Source organism: Pezoporus wallicus, unplaced genomic scaffold (assembly GCF_028554395.1).
Source record: "Pezoporus wallicus isolate ANWC-B61680 ecotype Strahan unplaced genomic scaffold, APGP_CSIRO_Pwel_v1 contig_8797, whole genome shotgun sequence".
Classification (NCBI taxonomy): domain Eukaryota; kingdom Metazoa; phylum Chordata; class Aves; order Psittaciformes; family Psittacidae; genus Pezoporus; species Pezoporus wallicus.
In genome coordinates this window covers 777,623-803,757 of record NW_026641918.1, presented here as the reverse complement: position 1 = coordinate 803,757, position 26,135 = coordinate 777,623, and the positions used below count along the sequence as shown (strand labels likewise).

Genomic DNA, 26,135 nt, shown 5'->3' with positions numbered 1-26,135 from the left:
ATGGGTTTAGTGCTTCTCCTGCCACCGAAGCATATGCTGCTTCGTGCACCAACGTGTGGCTCTTTGCTGGAAGGTTCAGCTGCACCCTGAGAAAGATGCAAACACCACTCAGCGAGGCATGAAAGTGCTTCTCAAGAACTGGTGTGACTTTGGTGTCTTGATCAAAGGGAGAAAAACAACCAACAAACCCCAACTGCCTATTGCACAAGCTGCAAAGCAGGAAAAAGCTGCTGGTGGGGGCTGCTGGTTTAACTGCTGTTTTAATGCTGTAACTCCTTACTCTCAGATATGTGTGTGGCACTGAAATAGGTGAATGAGCCTGGAGGTTTCTCTGTTTCTCTTCTGCAGTGTCTGCCTTGTTTTGGTGCAGTTTGCAGCACTAGTCTCTAGAGCAAGAGGGAAACCATTTCATGTTTATATGAGGTGATTTACACTAGTTTAAGGTTAGGATCAGGGGATAGGTGTGTGATGGACTGGGACTGAGTGTCTTGCTCTTCATTAGGTGAGTCGCAAAAGTGGGCTCTAAGCACCTTCTTTACTCTACCAAGCTGCTGGATGCTGCAGATGCAAGCAGATTTAGAGCGAATGTGTTTTAACACCTCCTTAGAGGAGGCTGGTAGGGTGTGCACAGATGCTGAGATTAGTTAAGACTTCTCAGCCACAGTAACTTGTGATACGGTTGGTTTTCGCTCTAAGTGCAAAGAGAAACAGACTGGGTGATAGGGCGGGAGTTAGTAATAACAAGCAGGAAATGATGACAATAATTTCATACGCATACACATGCAGGTGTTTCACATTTGGCCATTAGTCACGGAGGGCGGTGGGAGCTGCTCTCTGGAGTCCCAGTTTGCTGAGGCAGTGAGTGTGGCACGGCTGAAGCAGGCTCTGCCATTTGCAGGGGGTTTGCTAACCCCAGAGGCTCTGCAGAAATCAAAAGGGAGCTGTTTTGGGGCTGTTGTGTCCTCAGAGAGGTTAAAGCAGTGGCAGCTCTTCCATATCGCAGGTTATGCCCTGTATCAGCGTGATTAAAATAGCTGTTCCCTTTGGCTCCAGGTCATAGCCTTCTGAGCCCAGGGTATTCCCTCTTGACTCTTTAAGAGTCATATTCACCAAAACACAAAAAGCACATTGGCCCTGCATTTTACACTGTGCGTTCAAAGGAGGAGGGGGATAAACATCTGTGTACTTGAAAACAAAGCCAGTTGGCACCTCCTTCACCTCAGCTACAGAAACAAGCTGGTGGATGATTAAAATGAAGCGCACTGGTAGAAGGAGCAGCTGTGGGCTGAGATGGCTACTTAGTGCGCTCAGGAATACACCTCAGCAATGCAAGGGCGAGCTTTAGCAAGAGGAACGTAAGCTAATGCAGGAAAGCAGAGTCTCTTGTAGACAGTGAAGTCCTTTGTGAAAAGGACTGGTTTTGAGTAAACTTTTACAGGAAAGGTGTTGATCTCAACAAACCGGCTTGCCTTTTTTTTTTATATATTATCTCAAAAGAAAAAAGACTGGCAACAGTTCCCCACTGATTCCACAGCCAAGGAAATATGATCTCATCTTCCCTCAGAGCAGCACCATCAGCTTCCAGGTGATAATTCATTCACCATTGTCAGGCTCTCATCAGTTTACACTAATGGATCTGTGTGTTTGCACTGTTGATACAACACATCTAATCACAATATCTGCTATTAATACAGCTATTTTTTTCCTCTTAACTTTTCCAGCTTAAACACATTAAGATGACAGCCTGGTCCTAGCTTTATATGTGTTAGAAAGCACAGATTTAGCTGATGCTATCAATCTGTATGCCTTCTGCAGCAGGGCATCTAATGTCTATCTCCATTTCTGCAGGCACTTCCAAGATGATGAGTTACTATATGGACACAACCATCGGCAACCCAGCCCCTTATCCTTTACCTCGCCCTGGAGTGATGGTAAGAAAGGAATTGGGGTTATTTTTCTACCCCCAGTAGTGGGTTTTCTCTTTGGTTGCTGTGACTTTGCCGGCCCATTCGCTGACACAGCTTGGTGTCGACCGCTAAATACTCTAAGGTTTTACGTTGCTCAGAGCAGAGCCCAAACACTGAGTGTTTACCCAGAGCTTATCTGAACCTCTCGAGCTTGCAAACCTCCAGTGGAAACAGGATCGCCGCATCGGATTTCCTGCGCTTGTGTTTTGAGCAGGATTGTTAGGGGTAACCATTGTCCCAGTGCCTCCGCTCCCCGCGCTGACCTTCACCTGCTGTGGATGAATGGAGTGGGATCAGCACAAAGCAAATCAGGCTTTGGAAAGGTTTCAGCTGGTTTTCTGGAGCTCTCCTGAACTCCTTTCTGTCTGTGGAGCAGTGGTTATGTATAATATATGTTAGATCCAGGGCATGCCTGTGCTGACTGCCATCATCTATGGGACAGGTCTGACAGTGCTTCAACCCGTATTTAAATTAGGCCCTTGTTTAGAGAAATCACATTAATAGACATTTGTCCAAAGACATGCTGAGCAGTGCTAAAGGTACTAGACAAGGTCAGATGAAAGCTGTGACTCTGAGCTGAGACACCAGGCTGCTCAAAGACTTGCTAGAAAGCAAGATTTTCTTCCAACTGAAGAAGAAAAGAGCATGCTGACACATGGAATATTTCAAACACAGCTCAGAATCTTCCCTTTAAATGGTTCCAAGCATGCATTTGGCTTTTAAGTATTGATTGGAGGTGAAGGAAATCTACTTCCATGCAGGGAAATAATACTAATAATAAATGAAAACAACATGAGTTTTATAGTATATGTTATAGTACAGTATATGTATATATTGTTATCCTCTCATACAAAGACATACTCTTATATGTACCGTATATATTATACATATATACATTTATGTGTACGTGGTAAATATGTATATCAGGTATATACAAACATATACTGTATATATACACACACATATTTCATATGTATAAAATACACATGTATAAAATAAGATTATATCCTGGGATTGTTCTCATATACCCATATATGCTAGTACATATAATCCATCGGTTTTGTTTATAAGGTATATATTTAACTCTATGCAATAAAAAGAAACGTGTAATGTATAATGACAGTTATAACCTAGTATTACGTATGTGGGTATATACACACCTATATCACACATGTAATCAATACATTATAGAGATATGATGGATTATGAGTAAGCATATAATAATACAATATAAGATGTAATAATAAATAGGTTTATATAAATATGCTGCCATCCCCTTTATCTTTGTTTCCTCACACTTGTTTATAAAAGGGGCTTTTTAGCCCTGTCAAGACACCGCTCAGCCAAGCATGTTTGGATGATACTATTCCTTCTGAGCAAACACTGCTGGCTGAGGGCTTTGTGCCTGATTTGTGAGGGGGATGAGGTGCACTGATTGATGCCTTTCCTCCTCCTGCTCCCAGAAGCAAGGTGCCTCCGGCCCCTGTGATGATCCCTGGGTGACCTGTGGCTTTCAGTCCACCTGCTGCCAGCCCAGGATGTGCTGCCCACTCTGGGATGAACCTGCCACACAAGAGGTGCCCACCGGCCTGGAGCACTACAGCACAGGTAGGACACCATACCGGGATGGATGTGGGGCACCTTTCCACACTGGGGGGCTTAGCCAGTGTGTTTAGGTGAAAACACAAGCCTCAAAGGCCCCCCATGCTCTTGTTTGTTGTCCAGCCTGTTCCCTCCTTCCTTTCTGCCCCAGTCCTGACTTCATTTATTGCCATAGGGCAGCTACCATAGCATCACCATGTGTAGCTGGCTGCCAAGGGTCTCCCTCAGTGGACATGAGGCCAGGAAACAGATAAGAACTTTAAAGTCGGTTTGTTTAACTATTGTACTCTTGTCTGAGAAATGCTGAAGGATCCCTAGTCCCTGCCATAGTGTGGGTGTTCAGCTGGAAGAACCCCCCTCCTCTTTTGGGTAGCGATTTTGACGTCCTGTGTGCACCAAATTTGATTTTATTGACTGCAGCCCTGGTTGCTGCTCCCTGGGGTCTTTACAGACATGGGAAGATACCATGGGAGGCAAGGTGGACATGCTAACATGCTGATTGCACCTTCAGCGTTTCTCATGGCATTAGTAGGACTGCTGTGGCTTTGGAAAGTGGCCTTCATGGAGAGTTGCAAGGAGCTGAGAACTCCCTGGTTTTATTTCTGCTGTGGTAGTGATTTTGGATGCCTCGCTCTTAATAGCTCATTGCCTTCCTCCACGGGAGGGTGGTGGCATGATCTTCAGGTAACGACAGCTGAAGATGTGTGGTCACGCCGTGCTGTATGGTTGCAATGTGCAGTTCCCTGACTCGGAGTAGAGGCTTGTTTTCTCTAATGTGTTCATGGTTTGAAAGTCGTTACAAAATCACTGGTGACTAATTCTTGCCCCGTGCGTTGTTCAACCGGTGATTCTTCAAGCTGAGTTTGCAGTTTGGGCTGCTTCTTGTACAACCAACTTGCAGAGCAGATGTTGGGCAGGCAGCTGGTCCTTCTGCCTGTGGGATGGGTGATGAGGCATCGGCAAAGAGCCCTGCTGTACTGCGGCGAGGAGAGGGCTCAGGTATGCCACGGCAGAGAACTGAGTGAAAGAGCTCAAGTTGCACGACTGTGACCTCTGCAAAGGGCCAATATGAAGTTTATGTTTCACTTAAGTCCCACATAAGCCTATCATGAAGCACTTAAATCCCATGTAAGCTTTTGCATGGCATGTGCTGGTCTTCTGTGACTTGTTCCTGGCTCGTTAGTTATGCACATTGGGCCCTTGGGAGGGGAGAAGCCCTGATGTTTAGAGACCTTTTGCAGCTAAAGAGTTCAGCAGAACCAGTGACTGTTGCGGTCAAACGTACGGTTTGAAATCTCTCCTTGGCAAATATTCAGGCATTTGGGGTTTTTTTTTCCTCCTTTGGTGAACACTTGTGTGTGAGCAGGAGATGGACGCAGAGCGCTGCGCTTGTGGCTGGAGCAGAACTCTGCTGCCTATTCTCAGCTGTTCTCATTTCAGCTATTTGCTCAACTCCTGTGGGTGACCTCTCTCAGCGTGATGTCAATTCTGCTCTGATGAAATCTGCCCTTGCAGCATTTGGATTTACTCAAACGTTTTGCAAATCTGTGCCTGGAAAGTTTTTTCCTTGTGTTTTTTTCTCCCACTGCCCTCTCCCCTTTTCTGTGAAAGTGCTCTCTCCAGGGACCAACATATCTGCAACCCAGATCTTCATTACCCCATGCTGGCTCTGTGAAATTGCTTGTTGCAGAGGCTGGAGCCTGGTTCAAAACGCAGTGAAGCCAGTAAAAAAAAGCTGACATTGTCTTCAACAGGTTTCAATCAAACCTTTGGTCCATTGGGGCAGGTAGGACAGGCCTCTGATTCTTCTTGCTGTTGCAACATGAGGTTCTCTTTCTCTGATCTCTTTTTTATACTGTTGTTTCTTCAGTTTCTAATTTTAAATGAGAGGAAACTCTCATTTGTATATACCACTAGGAACAGTCTTTCATTTCTCCTTTGTGTTTCGGGTGCGCATTAAAACCATTTGTCCTCAGTTCTGGTCTACTAGAGGCTATTTTGGTTTTCATGGTCTTGATGTTGGTGAAAGAACCAAGTCAACAAGGAAAATGCAAGTGTGAATATATCCTCTTGCAATAGAAACCCACAGCATTTCTAAAGGTGTTAGAGCTGCTTGTGTTTAGAGGAGATATTTTGCCTTTGAAGTTTGGGTGAGTTTGTTTACACTTTGCTTGAGGTCCGATAAGATTATTCAGTGATATGGTTAAAGGAAAGCCTGATGTGGATTTAGCTCGTTGATGAAGATAAGAAGGGGTGGCCAGTTTTGGAGGGTTATTATTTAATTTGGAAAAGGTATAGAATCAGTTTTATTTCTCAGCTTGCTTCCATGATCTGTGCTGTACATGTTGGGGCTATTAATGCCCTGAGAATCAACCTAAACTGGGTCCACAGCAAGCAAAGGGCACATCCCAGAGGTGGCAGAAATAAAACTGGCAAGAAGGGAGCTGCTGCCTGTTTATGAAAAGTATCTCTGCTTTTCCACTCCAGAGGGAATAGGAGTATTAAGGACATTGCACCTCACCTGAACCATCTAGTAGACCAACATTAAGGGTGCCCTGTGTCTACCCAAAGCAAAAGGATGCTGAAAGCCACACTTAGTGCCATATGTTTAATTCATAAGGTAATAGTATCCTAATGTTACCCTCTGGTACAGTTTTTTTGGCTGATAAAAGGTTAGGCATAAACTGGAGCGGAGAAAGAGATTTGATAGTGATATTGTAAGCTCAGCATGGACATAGTCCTGGCTGCGCTGTTTTTTTGAGCCAAGGCCACTTTGACATCCCCTTTCACTCTGGGCAGGTCTGTTTTCTTTAGTGATAGGAGAGATAAAACTGTTGTTAATGGCAAGCAGGGGATGAAGTGACTGTGGCTGAAGAAGTTTTTCTGTTGTACTGTATTAGCAGGCTTGGACGGTAGGTGCTTCGCAGCCTTTTGGACACTAGAGGAGCATTTGGGGGAGTTATCCTGCTTTCACTGAGGCAAATGGGATCGGCTTTGGGATTTGCAAGGCAAGAAATTAAAATTCAACTAAAGCCTTTTCTAGAGGAGAAATCAGAGCTGCAGGTCTGATGCCTCTGTGAAAGCAGTCCAGCTGATTTGGGTTAGGCTGCCTGCACCAAGGCACTGTTAGAAATAAAAGGGGTCACCTTAGGCTCATCCGCAACACCCAGCAACACTCGAGCCAGTGCTACGGGAGCCCAGTCTCACCCAATCCATTGCTGATGCTGTCTGGACATACTAGCTTAATGCCACCTCTAAACCCACAATATTTGGGGTTTGTTAGCTTTGAGGGTGGTATGTCCCTGCATCTGACCCACTGGTGCTTCATGGACATCAGGTCCCTGCAGCCATAGTGGTGGTGTGATGGGTTTGGCAGGAAGGCAAAGCCTTTGTAGCTGGATCAGTGCTGCACTGCTCTGTGCCCATGCAGACAAGATAGGGATGTCTCACCCTGCTGACTCTGGCTGTGATCTTCCTTCAATCCCAGCTCTCAGCTCAGCCTGGACTGCAAGCAGGAGTCCCACCGGGACCACATGCATCCATGGTGAACTCTCCCTGCTTTTCCCTCTCCTTCGCAGGCACGAGACCTGGTGGAGATCCCCGGAGGAAAGCTCTTTCTGTGAGCACTTTCTGGGCCATCTTCCAGGCCCATGCTCAGAGGAAGGGGGCTTGGGGAGGAGAAGAGAGGAGGGGGAAGGTGAAAGCTGACCAGGCTCGGCCCGATGGCTTCTCCAGCTGCAGCACATTTTCCAAGAGAAGCTTTTTTTTTTTTTTTCCTTAAAAAAAGAAAAAAAATCTGCATTTTTTCATGTCCTTTTATCCTATTTTTAACTGCGGCCTCCTTCCTTTTCTCAGCCTCCTCCAACACTTCCCCCCCTCCCCTGTGCTGCTGCTGCTGCCTCCTCCGCAGGCTCTCCGCTGAGATGAATGGTCTTTCCACAGGGCACGCACATCTGCCTGTGGATCCAGAGCTAGCAGGACTTCTCCTGGACTGGCCGGCCTGTCCTCTCCCTCCTTAATAAATGAGGAGCGGGAAAGGGAGGACGTGGAGGAAGATGAAGGGAAACAGAACAGGGGGAGCATAAAAGGGGTGAGGCACCGTGGGGAGGGATAAGCGAGGTGATGGATGCGAATTCATCTCAGTGCTGCTGCCTAACCTGCTGATGGTCATTCCCACATCTGCGGCTCTCCCTGTTTGTTTGCTCTAGCCCAGGGGGTGAAGGAGCCCTTTCTACTGGGCTCTGTTGTCATCTTCTGGCCACTGAGGTGAGGTCTGTCAGTTTGTAGCCTGGTTAGAATGGATATTCTTTAACCTTTATTCTTTGTGGCAGCCTTTGTTTCATTAGCTCCAGTTAAAGGCATGTCACACCTACTGTACTTGCTGAAGGACACATAATTTTCTCCATTAAGAGCATTTAATTCATTCTGTTGGTGGAGAGAAAAGGCACCTTGTGAATGAGTTGCAAAGCCATGGTGTCTTTTGTAAGAACCATGTGAAGGATGCTGGTTTGCTCTTCAGGTCAGTGGGACTCAGTATGATTTTTGTGGATCCCAGTTGTTTCACAGGTGAGGAAAACACGTGCAGGCCACCCTGTGATGCCTCATGATGCTCCCCCTGCACCCACTGCTGTAATCTGCTGCAAGTCATCTTTGGAGAGGTTGATTTGCACTGAAGCAATAGAATGACAAAAATCCAGGCTTTCGCTTTTCCATTTGTTTCCTGCCTCACTCTGGAAAAATCCCTGTCTCGCCTCTCAAGGACAAACCCCATGGGAGCTCCCTGCATGCTGGGTCATCACCAGAGAATGAGCATGGAGCTCTTTTCCCACTTGAGCTGCAGACTGCTGTCAGCAGGGGATCTGCTGCCACGCAGGGGGAAAAGATTGCGTTGGTCCCCTGGATGAGCCAGGGTGAAAGCAGGAAGGTTGCTGCTTGTTTTCTGGGTGATGCCTCCAGATTTGCTGAGGTCCTCCAGTATAACAGCAGGGTGGGAGCTCAGCAAGAGGTGCAGCACCAGGACCACAGCAACACTGGCAGCTTCCATGTGCCATAGGGAAGGAGTAACTTGATGTAGAGTCAAGGAAGAAAGGGACTAAACAGGCTACCCAGGGCTTCTGTGATGCCTTGAGGATGACTGCAGAAGACGACATGTTTTGGGATGGTCTTGGGGTAGGGTTCATCCCTCTGTAGTGATGGTGTGATGTGGATGTCCCTGTTTCTTTTTCCATTGGAGGAGGCTATTCTGCACCACCAAATGCTTGCTTCAGACAGGGTACACACAGCTGCCTTTTCTTTTTGAGCTTTCCCAAACTCATTTGCCTACAGACCCACAAGCACTGAGCACTTGCCTCTGGGGATACCAAGCAGCAGAAAACCCTTTCTAGGAGGTCTGGGTTGTATGCAGCAACCTTGCAGCAGCACATAGCTGGGCTTTGCTACACAGGCATGGAGCAGGGAGGGCAGCAAAACTGAGGCCAGGACAAGGCTCAATGGGTGATGCTGGGAAAGCCAGGTCAAGGAGATTTAGACCAGACATCAGGCAGAAGCTCTTCCCTATGAGGGTGCTGAGGCGCTGGCACAGGGTGCCCAGAGAAGCTGTGGCTGCCCCATCCCTGGCAGTGTTCAAGGCCAGGTTGGACACAGGGGCTTGGAGCAAGCTGCTCTAGTGGAAGGTGTCCCTGTGGCAGGGGTTGGAGCTGGATGAGCCTTAAGGTCCCTTCCAACACAAACCATTCCATGATTCTATATGCAGGCAGGCAGGCAGAGGGGGACTCAGGGGGCTGGGACCCTGAAAACAGCCTGTTCCTTTCAGCTCCTGGCAGCCTGAAGCACCTCTCTCTCCCTCCAGATGTTCGCTGTGTTTATAGCTGCTGAAGCAAGAGACTGAACTCTCATTAATACATTTCTCTCTCCCTTTCCCTCTCTCTCTCTCTCTCTCACATTGAAGCCAGAAGTCTCAGCTCAGAGGTTGCAGCTGGAAAGGAGCTGGGGGTGAGGGGTGGGAGAGAGAAGGGAGGTGTATGCAAGCCTCCCATCCCATTCAACTCCCCCTCGCCGCTTTCCTCCCCCCGAATCCTCCCAAAATACACATGCCCCGAAAAAAAGAAAAACACTAGCAGATTTTTTATTTCAGAAAGTAAACACTTAGGCCACGGGGGTCTGGAGGTTATGGGAAAAGAGGAAACCATTGGGCTAATCAGGCCGGGACACACTTCCCCTGCTGAAATAAACCAGAAATCATTGCATTACAGGGCGCCGCCGCGGTTAACCCTGGTGCTGCCAACACAGCTGAGCCCGTGGCTTGCCCACACGTTCCCCCCCATCGCTGGGATGTAGCCAGGGAGAAGCGCCGGTGTGGAAGGGGAGCCAGCGCTCCGCAGTGGCCCTTGGGCAAGTTGGTCCTTTGGGAATGAGGCGTTGGGAATATTTTAGTAGGAAATGAAATCTTCCTCTTTTTTTTCTTCCTATGGTTTATGAGCAATCCTATAGAATTTCATTGTTATTCTTGCCTGAGAACTCTGACGGTCTCAAAGCTCCACAGGGAGGAAATCTTTCTCAGCTTGTATCGGGAGGTAGATTCTGCAGAGCTTGGGCTGGTTTTAGAGGGCTCTTTTTGCTCTCCTTGCTCCATTTCCATTAGGCGTACAAATGACAAGATCACTCCTTATTTGGTAGCAAATCTCCCGGGAAGGAATTTTTCCTGCTCTCTTTTCCTCCTGTGTTTATAGAGCACCCAGCACATGGGATCTGGCTGTAAGATGGGAGAGCCCTGATACTCCTGCAGGACAAAGAATGACTGTAGTCCAGGTGTAAGTGAGCTAATGGGCCCTTTGTGACAGCTTTACAAAGAGATCTCCGTTTACCTTCCCTAAGCCTGGCCTTGGACTTCCCCCGGCTCCTTTCACAGACGGAGTTGTGTACTATAAACAGATGCTCACTACCAGGTCTCACACATTTTGGGACCGCCGCAGCTCTCTGTGTTTCAGAAAGGCTGGATCTCAAAGCACAGATGTTTATTGCTGTAAATGAATATTAGAGGTTGCCCACTGCTGCAAGCCTGGGTCTGTTTGATCAGAGCTCCTCGCTGCGATTGCTGACTCCCTTTGCATCCTGCCAGGCTGAGATTTTCGGAGAAGCCCGGATGGGTTTTGCACCCGGCATCTTGTTGCTTTGGAAACCCCAAATCTCAGCGCGATGTCCACGCTGACACGTCTGTGATGCAGCTCATGGTGTGGCACCGGAGTCCAGCGCTGTCCCACAAGCCTTCCCTCTGCTAGCAGCTACTGAGAGGGGACATAGCTGAAAGCAAAAGCCAGAAGGGAATGCTTTGTAGCCAGGAGAAAGTGAAGGCTTTACCTCATCTGTTACAGTGCAAGCGCTGGCGGTGAAAGGTGCCGTCACCGGTTCCTTGAGCCATCAGCCCAGCTCTTGCAACATGCCCACCAGGAGGCAAATCCCCAGATAGCCCCAGATAGGGGAGCTGCAGCCCTGCTGCATCCCACCCTGCTATCTCAGGAATGCATTTGAACAGTAGCTGTTTCTGCAGCCTCTGGAGGTTGAGGCTTCAGATGGAAATCAGGCTCGATGGAGACAGTCCCACAGGGCAAATTTTGGAATTTCTGGAGTTGGTGTTCAGCTCAGATAAGCCCTTGAGAGCTCAGATACTTTATCTGAGCCTTATCTGAGCTATTTGCATCACTTGAGTCTGAGAAACAGCGCTGTCAGACATTTGGAGAGGGGGCAAGTCCTATTAGGTTGGTCTGTCTTGTGTTTTCAATTGTTGTTTCTAATACACAGACACCTCCAAGAGGATTGGACCATCCTGTACCCCATGCAGCCTATATGCATGCTGGATAAATGGAGAGCAGGAAGGAGAAACGACACACTTAGAGCCATACAAGAGTAAGGGCAGGATCAGGATGAATATTCCTTGAAAGCCCTGTAAGGGATTGCATCTCTCTGCTCTCTTTCTAAAATTGGACAGAAATAAGCTGGAGCTGCCCTTGCTGTTAACTGTGGATGGAAATGATTCCTTCTTTTCAAAGCAGACCCAGGCCTGAGCTTTCCCAAATGCTTTCTGCACCTTCCTTACTACACCCTGTTCTGTGCATGTGGAGTTTCTCACCTTGTTTGGAGCTTCTGGGAGGAAATATGCAGTCCATGCCCTCTTGCTGCTCTCTCAGCATCTCTCCATTTCATTCCTGCCTCGCAGCCATCAACTGTTTGACTGAAAGGACTGCATTCCTGGTCTGTACAACCCAGCACACTCTTCCTACACAGTGGGGTGTTTCATTCACCTGAGCTCTCAGTCCTGGTGGCTCTTCCCCATCATCCATAGTCTTTTCTTATGGAGGAAGGATTCTCAGGGAGACGAACAGCAGATTTAGGAGATCTGGCTGAGATCTTATAGCTGGAATTTGGAAGACCTTGGCTGCATCCCCTTAAGCGCAAGTCCATCGGAGTGAGATGCTTAAATCATTCAGAAGGCTGCCTGTGAGCCACCGCGTAGCAGTTTCTCACATTGGTGATGCAGATGATTAATTCATTGCACATTTTACTGCGATGCTTAATTCATTGAGGTCAGGCGAGTGGCTGGGACTCCCTGGAGAACGGCGCTGTACGAGGGCTTGATGTTGCACAACAAATGGAACAGAGGCCTTAAGCGAATCCGCACCACAAGCGCGGCCATCCCCTTGAAGCTGCCTCCAGGCTGCTCAACACGTGCTGAAGTTTACACAGCCCACCGGATGGACCTTCCCCTCTGGGACTGCGTATCAATAGGCTCTGGAATAGTTGCAGCGGGTCAATTGTTGGCTCTTTCACAATGGATGGATCAGGGTTTCTCTCTCTGCAGCTGGTTCCCGGGGAGGGAGGCTGCCTCTCTGGCAGCAAGCTGAGCTAATGAGGTTGTGTGTGTGTGTCAGGAACATGGTTTCTCTGCAGAAGAGCCATGGGAGACTTGCAGAAAGCGGCTTACTGGCCTCCAAGTGACTTGAGTGAGGTTGAGATGCATAGGGGGAATTTGCATGTAGGCTTATTTTCAGCATCAAGCTTATGAAGGGAGATTCTCAGCCAGCGTGAGCAGTGTAGGTCCATCCTTTGGTACCTGCCTTCATAGACCTCTGAGCCCCTGCTAGAGGCAGGGTTCCTCTTTTATAGTGCTTTCTTCCCTGTGATGTGAGGGGCAGTTAGGATTCAAGACCAGGATCTACCCTTTAAACCTGTGGTGAGACTGCAAGAAAACATAGCTTCAGCCCACCCAGTGGGAACACTGCCATTGATTTTGGCAAGGAGAAGCGCATGAGTGCACACACCGAAAAGCAATATAATAAAGTTCATGAGAGGACTTCCCTTCCTGGAAAGGGAAACGAGGTTGCTGACATGGCATGCGTTGCATGAGCGGGGTGACAAAAACACTTGCAGATACTTGTGCTCCCCATAGCACAGATGGGATGGAGCAAAAGAAACTGCTGCACCAAAGCAGACGTTTAGTTTCTAAGAAGAGCTGGCCCAAAGTGCTTCTCCTTAACTCATCAGCAACTGTCTTCCAGGAGTCAGAAATGCCTTTCTCCCCTGGTTTGAGTGATTCACTCTCCACATCCTAAGTTCAAGGGAGGGCAGAGGGCACTTGTTTTGTCCAGACTGATGTCAGCACTGAGGTGGAACAGGAAAAAAGGAGGAGATGCCCCATGGGAGCCTGTTCATGGAAACATTCTGATTTGGTCAGTTCCAGGCATCTCACAGATGATTTCAACCCAGTTCTGCAGGCTCAGGAGGCACAGTTAATTATGGAAGGTAGTGATGGAAATAAAACTGGCATCTCAGTCCTGCCCTGGACCAGCTCATTGCCACCTTGGGGTATCTGTACCTCCTGTGAAACATCTTCCAGAGATGATCAGACCTTCTCCTCCCCTGCTTTGCATCTTGCTTAACCCCAGGAGACCAGATGCTTCCTTTGTCTGGCAGCTTTGGTTGTGTTTCTATCCAGGCAAACAGCTACTACATGGAAGCAGTAGCACGTTTCCTTTGCTTCGCAGTAATCAGACTGACAGGATAACGAGGCAACCCAGTAGCCTGCTTTGCCTTCCACTTGTGCCGAGTTCCAGGCTGGGTGTCAGCTCAGTCCCCTATCTCGATGAAATACGTCTTTTTTTACTTTTCTTCTTGTGGCTGCCAAAAGTGACAGATTGCTCTGCGGAAATCATCAATATTTTGTCAAAACGAAATCCAAACATTTCCAGCCAAAACTCAGCATTTTCTGGTGCTGGCTGTGTTGATGCAAAAACAAATCTCCGTGGGAAATGGCAACATGGAAAGGAAACAGAGAAATAGGTTATTCTACTCAGCAGAATCTTGCTTTTGACTCTGATTCAGATGAATGTCTTGAGGACCTGCAAGGCAGAGGGTGGGTGAACCCAAGAGCTTAATCTGGACCACTCATATGTTTATTTAGACTGTACTGGTGTAAACAGCCGTGCTCTGTTGACACGTAGAAGGAGCCTGGTCTGTGTAGTTTATACCACAAAGCATCAGTAAGTACCAATACTCACTCCCTGCTTTCCAATATCATGATGTGATGCTTCACTCAAGCTACAGCTTCAAGCTAAAGGAACTGGTTTAAGCTTTCATCCATCTGCTCTTGCCTCATTGTATGTTGCTGTGTCTTACCACCCCGGTACATTTGCACCTAGTAAGGCTGTTGCTTTGCCTCTGTGTTTAGCGTAGCAGATACTTCCATAACCATCCATCTTCCCCAGTCCCTCCCTGGGGCCCTTGCAGCGCTGTACTCAGCAGCTACAGTGGCACCGGACCGCGGTGGCAGGGCTTTCCACTCCACACCCACCTAAAACGAGATGGTTTTATCTGGGCTCTCCCACGCCTGCCAAGCGCATCCCGGCATTCCCCTCCCGCTCCTCACTTCATTAGTGCCGGAGATGTTTATAAATGGAAGAGATAATATTTTTCGTTTCCAGTTTGGGTTTCCAGGGCAGCCACTTTCTAAAGCACTTAGGAAGTTTAGAGAAGACAAGGTTATATAAACGATTTTCCCCCCCTGGGCTCTTATTAATCAAGTGGCTTGCGGAGCCATTCCCATAGCTTTGGGATCAAGGGCACTAGCTGGGTGAGGGGAGGAGGGAGGTGGTTAACACAAGACATCTTTTTCTTGGCTCCTACCCCTTTCCTTGGTAGGTTTGCGATGAATGAAGTACTCAGGCCTGGGGTTCGAAAGCAGATGGAGAGCTGAGCAGCACGCTCCCAGGTTACATTCAAACTGTGTTTTGGGCTGAACTCTTGTATTAGCCCCTTCTAGCCCTTCATGTGAGTCATGTAGCATCTTTAAATGATGATTTACCTAGCCCTGTTGATGTGTCCCTGTTGAATTTGATTACTTGATGTAACACGTTTGCATTTCCATTGTTTCAGCAATGATGGGCAATGAGTTGATCCTTGAGCTTCTACAATGAAACTCTATGGACGTGCACACACACACACACTACACACACACACACACACACACACACACTGTGTTGTATTTCCTGGCAAGCCCTGATGCATTTCTAAAGCTTCCCAGCATTTTCCCACCCAGGCTCCAGCAGCAGCTGCTACCCAGGGTAGCTGTGGGCTTGGAAAACAGGGAAATTTGGAAAACTGCTCCCATTAGAATGAAACCAAGCTCTGCCTCCTCCTCTGTGACCTTCCTCCTACTGTCTTCCCAGTGGGAAATGCTGAGGAATGGGATCTTTCTCTTTTCCTTGGGTGGATGGAACTCTGTCTGTAGTGGCAGGTCCAGCTTTCCAATCCTGGAGCCAAAGATCCACAGGAAATCAGCCCATTAGTCTGTTGACCCACCTTCCCACTATTCCAGTCCTGCTCTTTCAGTGTGAAAATAATGATTTAAATAGCCAGAGGTGGAAAATAATGATTTAAAAGGGGGTAAAGGGGATTTTTGCAACTCTTGCTAAGTGTAGACTTGGCAGAAGGAAACTATTTCTTCCGGGTCTTGGGAACTTGTGAGAAAAGGTGTTGAACATCTGGAGTGATTTAGCAGTTGTGTGAGGCTGTGCACTGATGGTGTTGCAAACAGAGCTCACCCTGAAGATCCCGGTTGGACTGACAGAGGGAAAAGCTGCTCTCCTAGCGTTTGGCTTGAGGTTGCAGGTTGGGCATTGCAGGAGAGCCACATCTTTCTCCTCCAGGGACAGATGATGGTTGTGGTGGCCTCTGAAGCATGGCTCAGGACATTGCAGGAGGCCCCTGTGATGTTTAGTGTGCCATCTCGACTTGCTAGAATGAATTTTCACATTGGAAGGACACTCCAGGCATCAGAGGTACATTTGGCTCCATCTCACTCATGATGCTAAAACACGAATCAGGCTTCCCAGCAAAAAAGGCTGATCCATGTCAGCTCATCCACATCTGAGACCTACAGAAACCTCCTCAAGAAGGTGAACTAACTGGATGAAAAGAGGGTTTGTTAATGGATTACTTTTAATTGCCTTTTTATTTGCCCCATTTTGCAATTCCTTCCCACTTTAAAAGCACAAAGCTAGTTCTAGCTCAGGTGGAATGACGCACCATTTTCCTTGCTTATTTTCTTTTGCCTCTTTTAACTCAATGAGAAGTTGGGGGGGGGACTGACTCCAAACTGGTTTGCATCAACCAGGAATGTATTTAGACAAAATCTTTACATCTGCTTTTTTCTTCCAACTCTCAGCAAAGCACAGGCAAAAATAATAACTAAATCAGCTGGGTTTGCAGCTTTTGCTGCAGGCAGTGGGGAAGCCGACAGAGGAGCAAACAGGTTTGTGTGCTGAATCCCTTTGTATCTCAGGACATCCCTTCAACAGCTTTCTGAACATAATCAAAACCCCTGCACTAAGTGGTGATGATGATGATGGCTGTAGATGGGTGACCAGTGGAGCCGAAGGCCCCTGCTGACCAGCTGTCTCTTCCCCTGCTACACCAGCAAGGACTTAGGACCTCATCAGGAGCCCCTCATGGGGAGAGAGGCGTGTTATTTAATTAGCTTTACAATGGACTGACTGGGAGGCACGTGGTGGCTCTAATGGAAGGAGATAGATGTCCTTTTAGCTGGGCTAATTGTAAGGAAATAGCAGAGCCTTTGTTCAGCCCCAGCATGTGGCCTGTGATCTCTCAGAGCCCAGGGGCTGCCCGCTTATAATTTTAGACAGATCTATTCAAGCCTGCTCTGTAGCGTGGGGCTGAACAAGACGGGTATTGTTGCAGAGCCAGGATCGCCGTCCAAGAAAACCACCCCAAGAAACCCAAACACGTGTAGAGAGGGATATTTCTCTGTCGTTTATTCACTATCGGGGCTGGGTTGCCAAGCGCTGACAATTGCAAGTGAGGAGGTTTCCAGTGCCTGGCTCTTTGAACTGCGTACGAAGGCAAATCCTTCATCCCGGGAAGGATGTGGTGGGCTCAAGGGGTGTCTCCGCCAGCAGAAGATATATGGGGAGGGCAGCTTTAGGGCTTTAATTGTTAGTGTGGGTCTCATCCTGTGCTGTGGGCAATGGGGTGCGTGGGGTAATCGTGTTCATCCCTGAATTACCTCCACAGACTGGCTGTGCACACCTGAGATCTCATGGTCATGTTGGGACAGTGGTTGGGCTGGAAGGATCTGGGCTTGTGGATCAGTGTCTGTGCTTCCCAGTGTCCTGCATGACAAGGAATGAGAATCCCAGCTCTCTTGTCTGAACTATCCTCTTAAATCTCTCTTTGTGAGACCCCATTACGGTCCCCAGCCCCTGAGCTTTTCCTTTGGCACTGCTGAACTGATACCCCAGCCCCTTGTGAAGTGAGAAGGTGGTGTTTCATTAAAAAGACAGGGTGCAGGCACAAAGGTCTGTGGAAACGCTGACCAGGAGTCACACTTCCATCACTTGAACCCCTCTGTCCTGGCCACAGCACTAAACTGAGGGTCACTCACTGCTGTCAAGTGTTTTATTTCCCCGTGCTGACCACTTCCACAGGCTGTGTGCAAGTGTGTTTTAATGGTGGCTGCTATTTCTCAGCTTGTGAATTTGTGTTTTAGTGGTTGGGGCTGGACAAACCTTCCTTGGGAGGTGCTTGTGAGGCTCCTTCATTCAAAGACCATCAGAAACCATCAGTAACCTGTCATGAGAGACTGGTGAATGCCAAAGCTGAAGTTGCAAGAACAGAGGTACTGTTTAAGTCTGAGCTGGCTGTTTCTGCTATGAAGGAGGCTGCCCAAGAGACCTGACCAAAGATGAGAGGTCCTTCCAGTAAGGTTTGACGTGTATAACCTGCCCGTGCTCAGGAGTAACTGAGAACATCAGGAGTTAAACAGCAAAAATCCTCAGGTTACGTTTACCAAGAACTCAGTGCTGTTACTTGAGGAGGAGAGGGAAAACGTACCGAGAGCAAACAGCACTGCAGAACAGCTTACCAGGATTTTCCAGCCAGCAAGTTCTTCCAGCGGGGTAACAAGTGAGTGACAGCACCCCCCGCCAACGAAACTCAAGGCAGAATTACATTGCTGGAGCCCAGATTAGCTAATCAGGTTATGAATCGGCATGGGGCCTCTGGGAAACCAATCGCAGGAGCCACTTGAAGATGCTCAAGCAGCTCTGTGAGACTGTTGATTGAGGTACCTACAGTGTGTGGACCGGAGCTGTTGCGGGGATGTGTGTGAGCTGGAGTTCTCCCTCCTTGCTGGCCACAAAGATGCTTTTGTGAGCCATCACTAACTGGGAAGTTAATGAGAGCAGGAGTCGGGGAGGCTCGGAGGCGGCTTCCTCTGCTCGCGCCTGGAGGGCAATCAGAGGATGGTATTGTGACAGAAATGATGTCTCGGGGCTGAGCAGGGCCCTGAAGTCTGGATCTTCACAGGGTGAACAGAAACTTGCTTTTAATGCAGGCAGCAGAGGATGACTCCAGCCCCACAGCAGCGAGGGGACCCCAGAGGCCACAGGCATGTGGGTCATGGAGGAGCCAACGCTTCCGTGATGGTCACAAAGGCAGATGTGAGAGCAGCCTGCCTTCAATATGGACAGCACACAGTACGTGCTGACTATCCAGCTCTGCTTCCATGCCCTGTGCTTAGCCAAAAAAGGGAGGCTGTGGTCACCAGGACTACTAATCCAGCCTCCTTTTACCAGCGTAAAACAACTCACCCAAACTCTTCCCAGCTATTATGGTGCTTGAAAGAATTTCTCGTATCATTTTAAATTCCAGGAAAGGTATCTCCCTTGGGAATGGTCGTGGCAGCTGCTTGCTCTTTCCTCTCATTGCAGAGGGCCACCTCCACACCCAGAGCCACCTCCCTGCTCTTTCCTTTCTTAGAGTGGTGGCTGCTGCTTTTGCCAACAACGTCCCCCTTACGATAAATGCTTTCATGTCTCCGTTTCTCCCTGGATTTGCACGACGCTTTTTCCCCTCCTCTCCCCCTTTTGCTCCTGATTTCAGCCTCATGCCCTCTGGGTATTGTTTACTTGACAAAACATCAAACTGCAGCCCTGGCCGCTTGCAGTCATTAAAAATCCCATGGCAGTTTTGGGGCAGGCTCCAATTTGGCTAATTACGTTCTGCCATAAATATCCCCCTGCAGGTTTAATTGGATATGGTGTTCTTCATTTCCTGTCCACAACAGCTGGGCGGTGTTGCTCCGCGTTGTTACGGAGCCCTTGCATTTCACCCCAGAGGTAGCCACGTTTTGGGAGCAGCCGTGCTCAGAAAAGCTCCTTCTCCACACTACCGATAACACCTAATCCTGAGCCTGCTGCAAGGACAATGGGACAATCCGAGGGAGAGGAGAAGCTGTCCCAGCTCTAACATCTGGAGGAGAGCCAACAGCTGCCTGCTGGTAAAAGGGCCATGGCAGGAGTGGATTCGGCTGTTCCAAAGGGAAAGAGCCGGCCTCGGCTTGGAAAGAGGTCATGGAAGAGCGTTCCTGCCCTCGCTGCGTGTTCGGAAATCACGGCAAAGGCTGCGGTCTCATCATACCTTTCCTCGACGCTAAATGAGTGATTATTATTATTCTTTGAAACCAAGGTTAGTCAGCGTCCCTGGAACAATGTGGCATTCCTGCCCGTCCTTTCTTTGTTCCAAAGGTTTAAAAACAGCCAGGCTGCATTGTGGAGGGAGGGCAGATGGTTATCTGCCATCAACGGCAAAATCTTTTGGCTGTACTAAGGGCAGCAGGGCTGTTCTCCGCAACCCAGCATCCTCCCTCGACAGGAGAGAGCCTGAGTAGATATTAACGTTGAATAATGACAGAATGGAAAAGGAGGGTGAGACTTGGATGTGGAAGAGGAAAGATATTTCAAAAGCCTGTAAGCAGCAAATAGGAACCAGTTGCTGAGGCGAAGTCATGTTTGGCAGGTCTTGGACTCCAAATGGTCACATCCCAGCTGAAGAAACTAATCAATGGATTCCTTCCATGCCTTCTGCGAACACTGAGCCATTGAGCGGCTCAGCTGGAGCTCAGAGCCAGGGCTTTCATGTTGCAGGCTCTGAAGTGAGCACAAATTAAGGACGGAGTCGAGTTCGAAGGAGAGATTCAGCTGCCCTGGGAGGAAATCTCTGTCCGCAGCCTCTCTGTTCTTTTCCTCCACCTTGGGGTTTTTACCCTGGTGCTACTCTTGGCAGCAGTTCCAGTTTCCCCACATGTAGGGGCTGCCGTACACTGCACAAGCAAACTGCAACAGGAGTCTGGGGGAGGGTGGAAGGGGGGGTGAGGCTGGGGAGTGGAGGAGCGCAAAGCCTTGCCGCAGCCATGCTGCACCAAGCTGTGGCTTAGTGTCATCGGCTTTGCAAGATCAGGGCTGAGATGAGATGCCAAGAACGTGTGTATCTGCCCTAATAAAAAACACCAAGATGGGAGAAAGATCTTTATTAGAGCCTTTGTTCTGGTCCAGAAGAGAAGGAACGCCTTCACAGGTGCACTGGAGTTCACCCAGCCCTTAAGACCGTAAAGCGCCCAGGCAACTGTATCGGCCCACAGGAGCAAGGCTAAAGCACAGATGCAGAGGAGCCCCTTCCTCCTCTGGTGCCCATCACCAGCTCCATCTCTGCTTACAGGAGCCTTGAATGGGGGATGGACAGCACGTCCCCATCAGCACCCACTCAGACCAGCCACGGCAACCTCGCTGTGCGCCTCCTGTTTCAGTCTGGGGCTTGTGGTTTGCTGCAGGAGGCTGCTCGCTCTGAGAGGGTGGATTATTGAGAGGGGGGAGCGCTGGGGTCACTTCAATACGGTTGGGACCGCAGGTGCTTGCTGATGGCAGCTGTGTAAACCGGCCCTGCACGCACGCTCCCATGCTCGCCCGGGATGTTTGCAGCGCGCAGAGAGAAGTGTAGGAAGGGGAAGATTGTCAGGCTGTGATAACTGCATCAGGTTTCCCTTCCCAAGCCTGCTCTGGAAGGGATCATACAGAAAGGCAGCTGTTTCTCCTGAATCCCCTTTTGCTTTTTGACTGAAAGCATTCTGCATAATCTCCTCTCAATAGCTGCTTCCTTCAATCATTGCTGTCCATCCTGTGTGGGAAGAGAAACCCAAAATGAAGGTCAGGTGCAAACACATGATCCTGTTTGGGGAGAGGCAGTAGGGACCAAATTTTTTCTTTTACACCCATCCTCTTTTCACTTCCAGATTTCCAGGTTCATTCCTGTGGTAGGTTTCAAACCAAGGACCCACCGCCCAAGGTTTCACACCTTGTCCTCTGCCTGAGTAAAGCTCAGGTTCTCCAACGCACATGGGAATCACTGGAGAGAGGAGTTATATTAGTCACAGAGCGAACTGCTGCTGCTCCTATTGCCCTTCTGCAGGAATAGGTTGCCCATAATTGAGCTGGCAAGCCAAAATTGCCTATGCAATTGGAAATGCAAGTGCTTGGCAATGGGTGAGGTACCCGACGGGCTGGAGCTAAGTGCCTGCCCTGCTTTGCCAGCTCTGAGTAAAATCTGCCTTGGTAAAACTGGCTGCTTGTGCAAGCCAGAATCAGGCTCTTGATTCCTGGCCCTGGCACCTCGCAGCTTCTTTTAGTTACGCAAGTTTTCCTTCTATAAACATGCCTCAGGCGACTGCGAAAGCTAGAAATAATCCTGAGCTGCAAAGTTTGCATCTGCAGCTCATCTCTCGGTGCGTTTTAAGGTTTCACTGCAGGCAGGACCCTGGTTCATCCCATGGCTTAGCAGGCAGCCTTGAGCCTCAGCGCTGGCTCATACGGCTGCCCCATCACAGCCGGGATGTTCATTGAAGCCCATCCCTGCCAGTGTGTCGGAGGCTGTTGAGACTTTCGGAGTGAGAGAACCACAAAAGCTGGTTGCTAATCACTTTTTTTTAACACTCGTACCGGTAAATTGATGTCTGTGAGTCATAATCTCCCTCCTGCTCTGCCGTTTGTGGTCTGAAGTTTGTGCTCCCTAAATACAATAAAACATATTTCATGTGAAAAACGATATTCTTCCGCTAACTTCATGTCACGCTGGCGTGACGCCCATCTTGCATCTTCAAGATGCTTTTTATCCAGACAGTTCCCAAGCCATTTTGGCCTCCCACCCGTCGAACAGCCACCTTCGACGCATGCATAGTTTGCCCTAATGCTCACACATTCAGATTCAGATGTGCTAGTGGGCGGCAGAGCATCCGAGTGGGCAGCCGCAGTGGTGATAAAAGAGAGAAGGGGTGATGTGAGAATGGAAGGGGCCATATTAAGTGTGGAAGGTTCATGTCCAGACAAGCAGGGTGAAAGCGACGGGTTTCAAGAGCCTTGGCTCAGGGCTGCCTGAAGCCAGCGGCGTTTTCCCGTGCTAAAACTCCCACTCTACGCTCCCTTCGTGTTTCGGGGTATGCATGCAAACGGAGCAGCAGCAGCGCCCAAATTCACGCTGGCTGCGCTGATCCCCATCACCCCGTGCGCCCCATCACTTCTTTCCCCCCCGGGGCAGCTCCAGCTCCGCTCCCCGCGGCGCCGGGTACGGGAGCCGCCCCCGGGGCGGGCACAAGCGGGTCCCACCCGCCGCTGTCACCGCTCGGGGCCGGCCCAACGCCCTCCCCTCGGCGGCTCGGGCCGGGCCGGGGCGGTGGCGGCGGGGCGAGGCGGAGCGGAGCGGCAACGAGGGAGCGCGGAAGGGGCGGCGGGGGAGCGGAGCGGGAGAGAGGAGCGAGGAAGCGCGGAAGGAAAGAGGAGGAGGAGGAAAAAGAAGAGGAGGAAGAAGAAGAGGAAGAAGAGGAAGAAGAGGAAGGCGCCCGGGCGCCCAGCTCCGCGCTCGGCGGGGCTCAGTAGCCGCCGCCCCCCGGTCCCGGCGCGCCGCCGCCGCCGCTGCAGCCATGAAGGCGGCGGTGGACCTGACCATCATCAAGACAGAGAAGGTGGACAGCGAGCTCTTCCCGTCCCCCGGTGAGCGCCCTCCCGTCCCTGTGTCCCCTCGTCGGGGAACCCTTCGCACCCTTTCTCCCCCTTGTTTCGTAGCCAGGGCGGCGGCGGTGGGGGGGGGAATGTCTGACCGGGGACGGTTGGGGTTTGGGTTTATGGGGAGTGTTTTGGGGAAGGGGAAATGAAACCCACTCCCTAAGCTACGGCGGCGCCCGCCGGGCTCTGTCCCGCAGCACCGCTGGGGGAGAGGCGAAGGCGAGCTTAATTTCCGAGCAGTTTGAAGACTTTCCACCACCTTCAAGCCACCGCTTTGCTTAAGCACCAACCCGCCGCCCCTCCAGCCGCCTTTCCTCATGCTTCTGGCATCCTTGCGGGGATGTAGGTGAGCACCTCGGGCTGGGAGCAGCAGAGGTGCTCTCCCATGGGTTTTTTTTTAACCCCGGGACACCCCGTCTTTTCCCGAGTGGAAAGCTGGCAGCCCAGCACAAGCTGCTTATCTGGGGTGGACGTTCCCCCCCCCCCCCCCCCCCCTTATCCCTCGCTGGAAATATCTTGCGTGGTATTTAGGAAACAAAACTCCAGCGGCACCTCGTCTAGATTTAAACCAGGAAAACCCGCTGCTTTGATCTGCTTTTTCCTCTCTGGAGCTGGAGAAATGGGTGGAGGAAGGGTGCAGGAGCTATCAGGGACGACAGCACCATGTACTCAAAGTGTGTGGGTTTCTTTTCTGTTGTAGCGATAAGTTTTGCTGGCTGCGGTTAATGCTCGTAGTTGAGTCTTTACCATAATAAGGGCTGTTATTCACATACTGATGTCGTCTGATTGCTGACCCCGGGCGCTCGACTGATGTCTGCCTTGCTCAGTCGAGGTAGAGGATGGAGCTTGGAGGGTCTGGAGGGTGCAAGGGAGGGGGAAGTGAGCCCTGTTGTAATTCCCGCTGCGGTGGAGGGTTGCTGGGTTTGTGCAGCGCCGGCGCGGCGAAGAAAATCGAATTAGAGCTGCGCCTTCCTTTGCCGGTTAGCAAGTTTCGAGGAAACCCAGGAAGGGCTCAGCTCAGCTCCTGCCAGGCAATGGGATTTCAGGCTGCATGTGCGAACCGGAATGACAGCTCCAGCCCACTGCTGGAGCTCATAGGGGTTGCGGCTCCGGCTTGGAGTAGATGCTTGTGTAGCATCAGCTCGTCTGCAGAGCTCCGGTAATGAAGCAGGCGTCTGAGCGATCTGCTACATAGTGTCCAGCGCAGGGACATGGCTTTGCATAATCCATCTTCTCCCTCTCCTTGCTGCAAGGAGGACTGGGTTGCTTGTTGTAGCTCTTTTGGGGCTGTGTCCCCCCAACAGCAAAGCTGTTTAAGGTGTGGGCTTGAAAGGACCTGGCTTCGAAGTGCAACAGGGACAGCAAGGATGATTTTCCAAAGCAGGTTCAAAGTGAAGTTGAGGAGTTTGTGCGTGTTTCCTGCAGCTTTGGTTAAAAGAAGGTGCGCTGGACTCTTACTCAGGTGGTGTCAGCAGCCTGCTTGATGCAAGGTGAAAAAAAATGGGATAGGGAGAAACACCTGGGGGTTGTTTGTCACTTCAACGTATCTGTTTGAATTTAGGCACTCCTGGCATGGGTGAGAGCATGTCAGGGGCGTTTCTGGTATTTAGGTGTTTGAGCATTGGGTCAATGTAACTGCCTTGTGCCTGAAGTGAGGACATGCTGTTTCACCCTATCTTAAGTTCGTTTTCTTCTCTCTGCAAAAGCTCTTTTGCAGCTTGTGACAGCATTTTAGAGGTGACCCGAAGTTTAAACTTCAGCAGGAAGGGCGCTGAAAAATAAAACCCCAAAAGGTAAAAAAGAGCCGACTCCCTGTCGGCTTCAGCTGCAGTGGCTTCTGTTTTGGTGGCTACACTAACACTGTGAGCCAGAAAGGTCAGCGCTGTCAATTAGCTGGCTTAACCTCATTTCCCCTCTCAACTTTTTAGAGGATGCTGAAGCTTTCTTGCTTGGTTGGGTTGATGTTGAGAGGAGTGTGGATGCTGCTACATGTTACTGGCACCCAGCGATGCGTGGGAGACGTAGGTTTTCTTTGCTCCTGTGTGGTTTGGGCTTCATAGAATCAGCCAGCCTGGAAAAGACCTTTATAAGATCAAGTCCAACTGTTACCCCAGCATTGCCAAGGCTGTCACTAACCCATGGCACTGAGGGCCTCATCTGTGTGGCTTGTGACCGCATCCAGGGACGGTGCCTCCAGCACTGCCCTGGGCAGCCTGTTCCAATGCCTGAGCACCCTTTGGGGAAGGAATTGTTCCTCAGCTCCATCTAAACCTGCCCTGGTGAAGCTTGAGGGCATTTCCTCTTATCCCATCCCTTGTTCCTTGGGAGCAGAGCCCAGCCCCTCCTGGCTCCATCCTCCTGTCAGGCAGTTGTCGGGAGCGATCAGGTCCCCCCTGAGCCTTCTCTTCTCCAGACTAAACCCCCAGGTCCCTCAGCCTTAAGTCCTCATAAGACTGAGGACTTAACTGCTCTCTGATGGCTTGTTCAGCCTTTGGTCTCAGTGTCTGAATGTGCCATCAAATGTGCCCATTGCCCTCTTCAAAATGGTCATTGGCCTCCCTCCCTGAGACAGAGTCCAGCCCCTTGTTCCTTTCCGAACCAGCAAACAACAAACAGATTTGCTTCACGGGATCCATAGGGTTAACCTTACACAGGGAGAGTCCTTACAGCCATAGGTTTTCAATTGTGCAAGTTGTTTAATGTGCCAGGTGCTTGATGCTGTTCGAAACTGCAGAGGTGCATTGGTACTGTGTCCCTCTCACACCCCCGAAATGAAACCCAGCTCCCGCCCACTGCTGCGTGTATGAGTTCGATGGGATTTGTAGTGTGTCCAAAGGGTTTAAAAATAACCCGAAAGGGATGTGAAGTTGTACAAACCTTCCAATGCCAAATTCCTCCCTGCTGTTGCCAGCAAAAATGTGTGAGTGAGATGAGTAGGTCAGGAGCCAAAAAGCCACGGTGGTGGGCTGCTCCTTTAACATGCAAGTTGTACGTGAATGGGTTTTCATTATAGGATCTGATAGAAGAGATGGCAACATCACATTTGATTGCAGATACAGGACTGGTCTATTGGAAGGTGTCCCTGCTCATGGTGGGGGTGGAAGTGCATAAGCTTTAATGTCCCTTCCAGCCCAAACCGGTCTGGGATTCTGTGACTGATCTACCAGTG

General features: G+C 49.8%; 1 protein-coding gene across 3 annotated transcripts in view; it reads left to right on the top strand.

Moving 5' to 3' along the window:
- Positions 1-26,135, top strand: part of ETS1 (ETS proto-oncogene 1, transcription factor) — a 67,338-nt gene that overhangs the window by 4,274 nt on the left and 36,929 nt on the right. Inside the window, exons 2-3 of one of the 3 annotated variants that reach the window (XM_057425975.1) lie at positions 1,849-1,931; positions 3,434-3,575. In XM_057425975.1, coding sequence (XP_057281958.1) covers positions 1,860-1,931; positions 3,434-3,575 — 214 coding nt within the window. In that variant the 5' untranslated portion in view covers positions 1,849-1,859. Of the gene's footprint in view, positions 1-1,848; positions 1,932-3,430; positions 3,576-22,845; positions 22,955-26,135 lie in introns of those variants that run through there. The other 2 variants (XM_057425973.1, XM_057425976.1) reach the window with 2 other exon arrangements.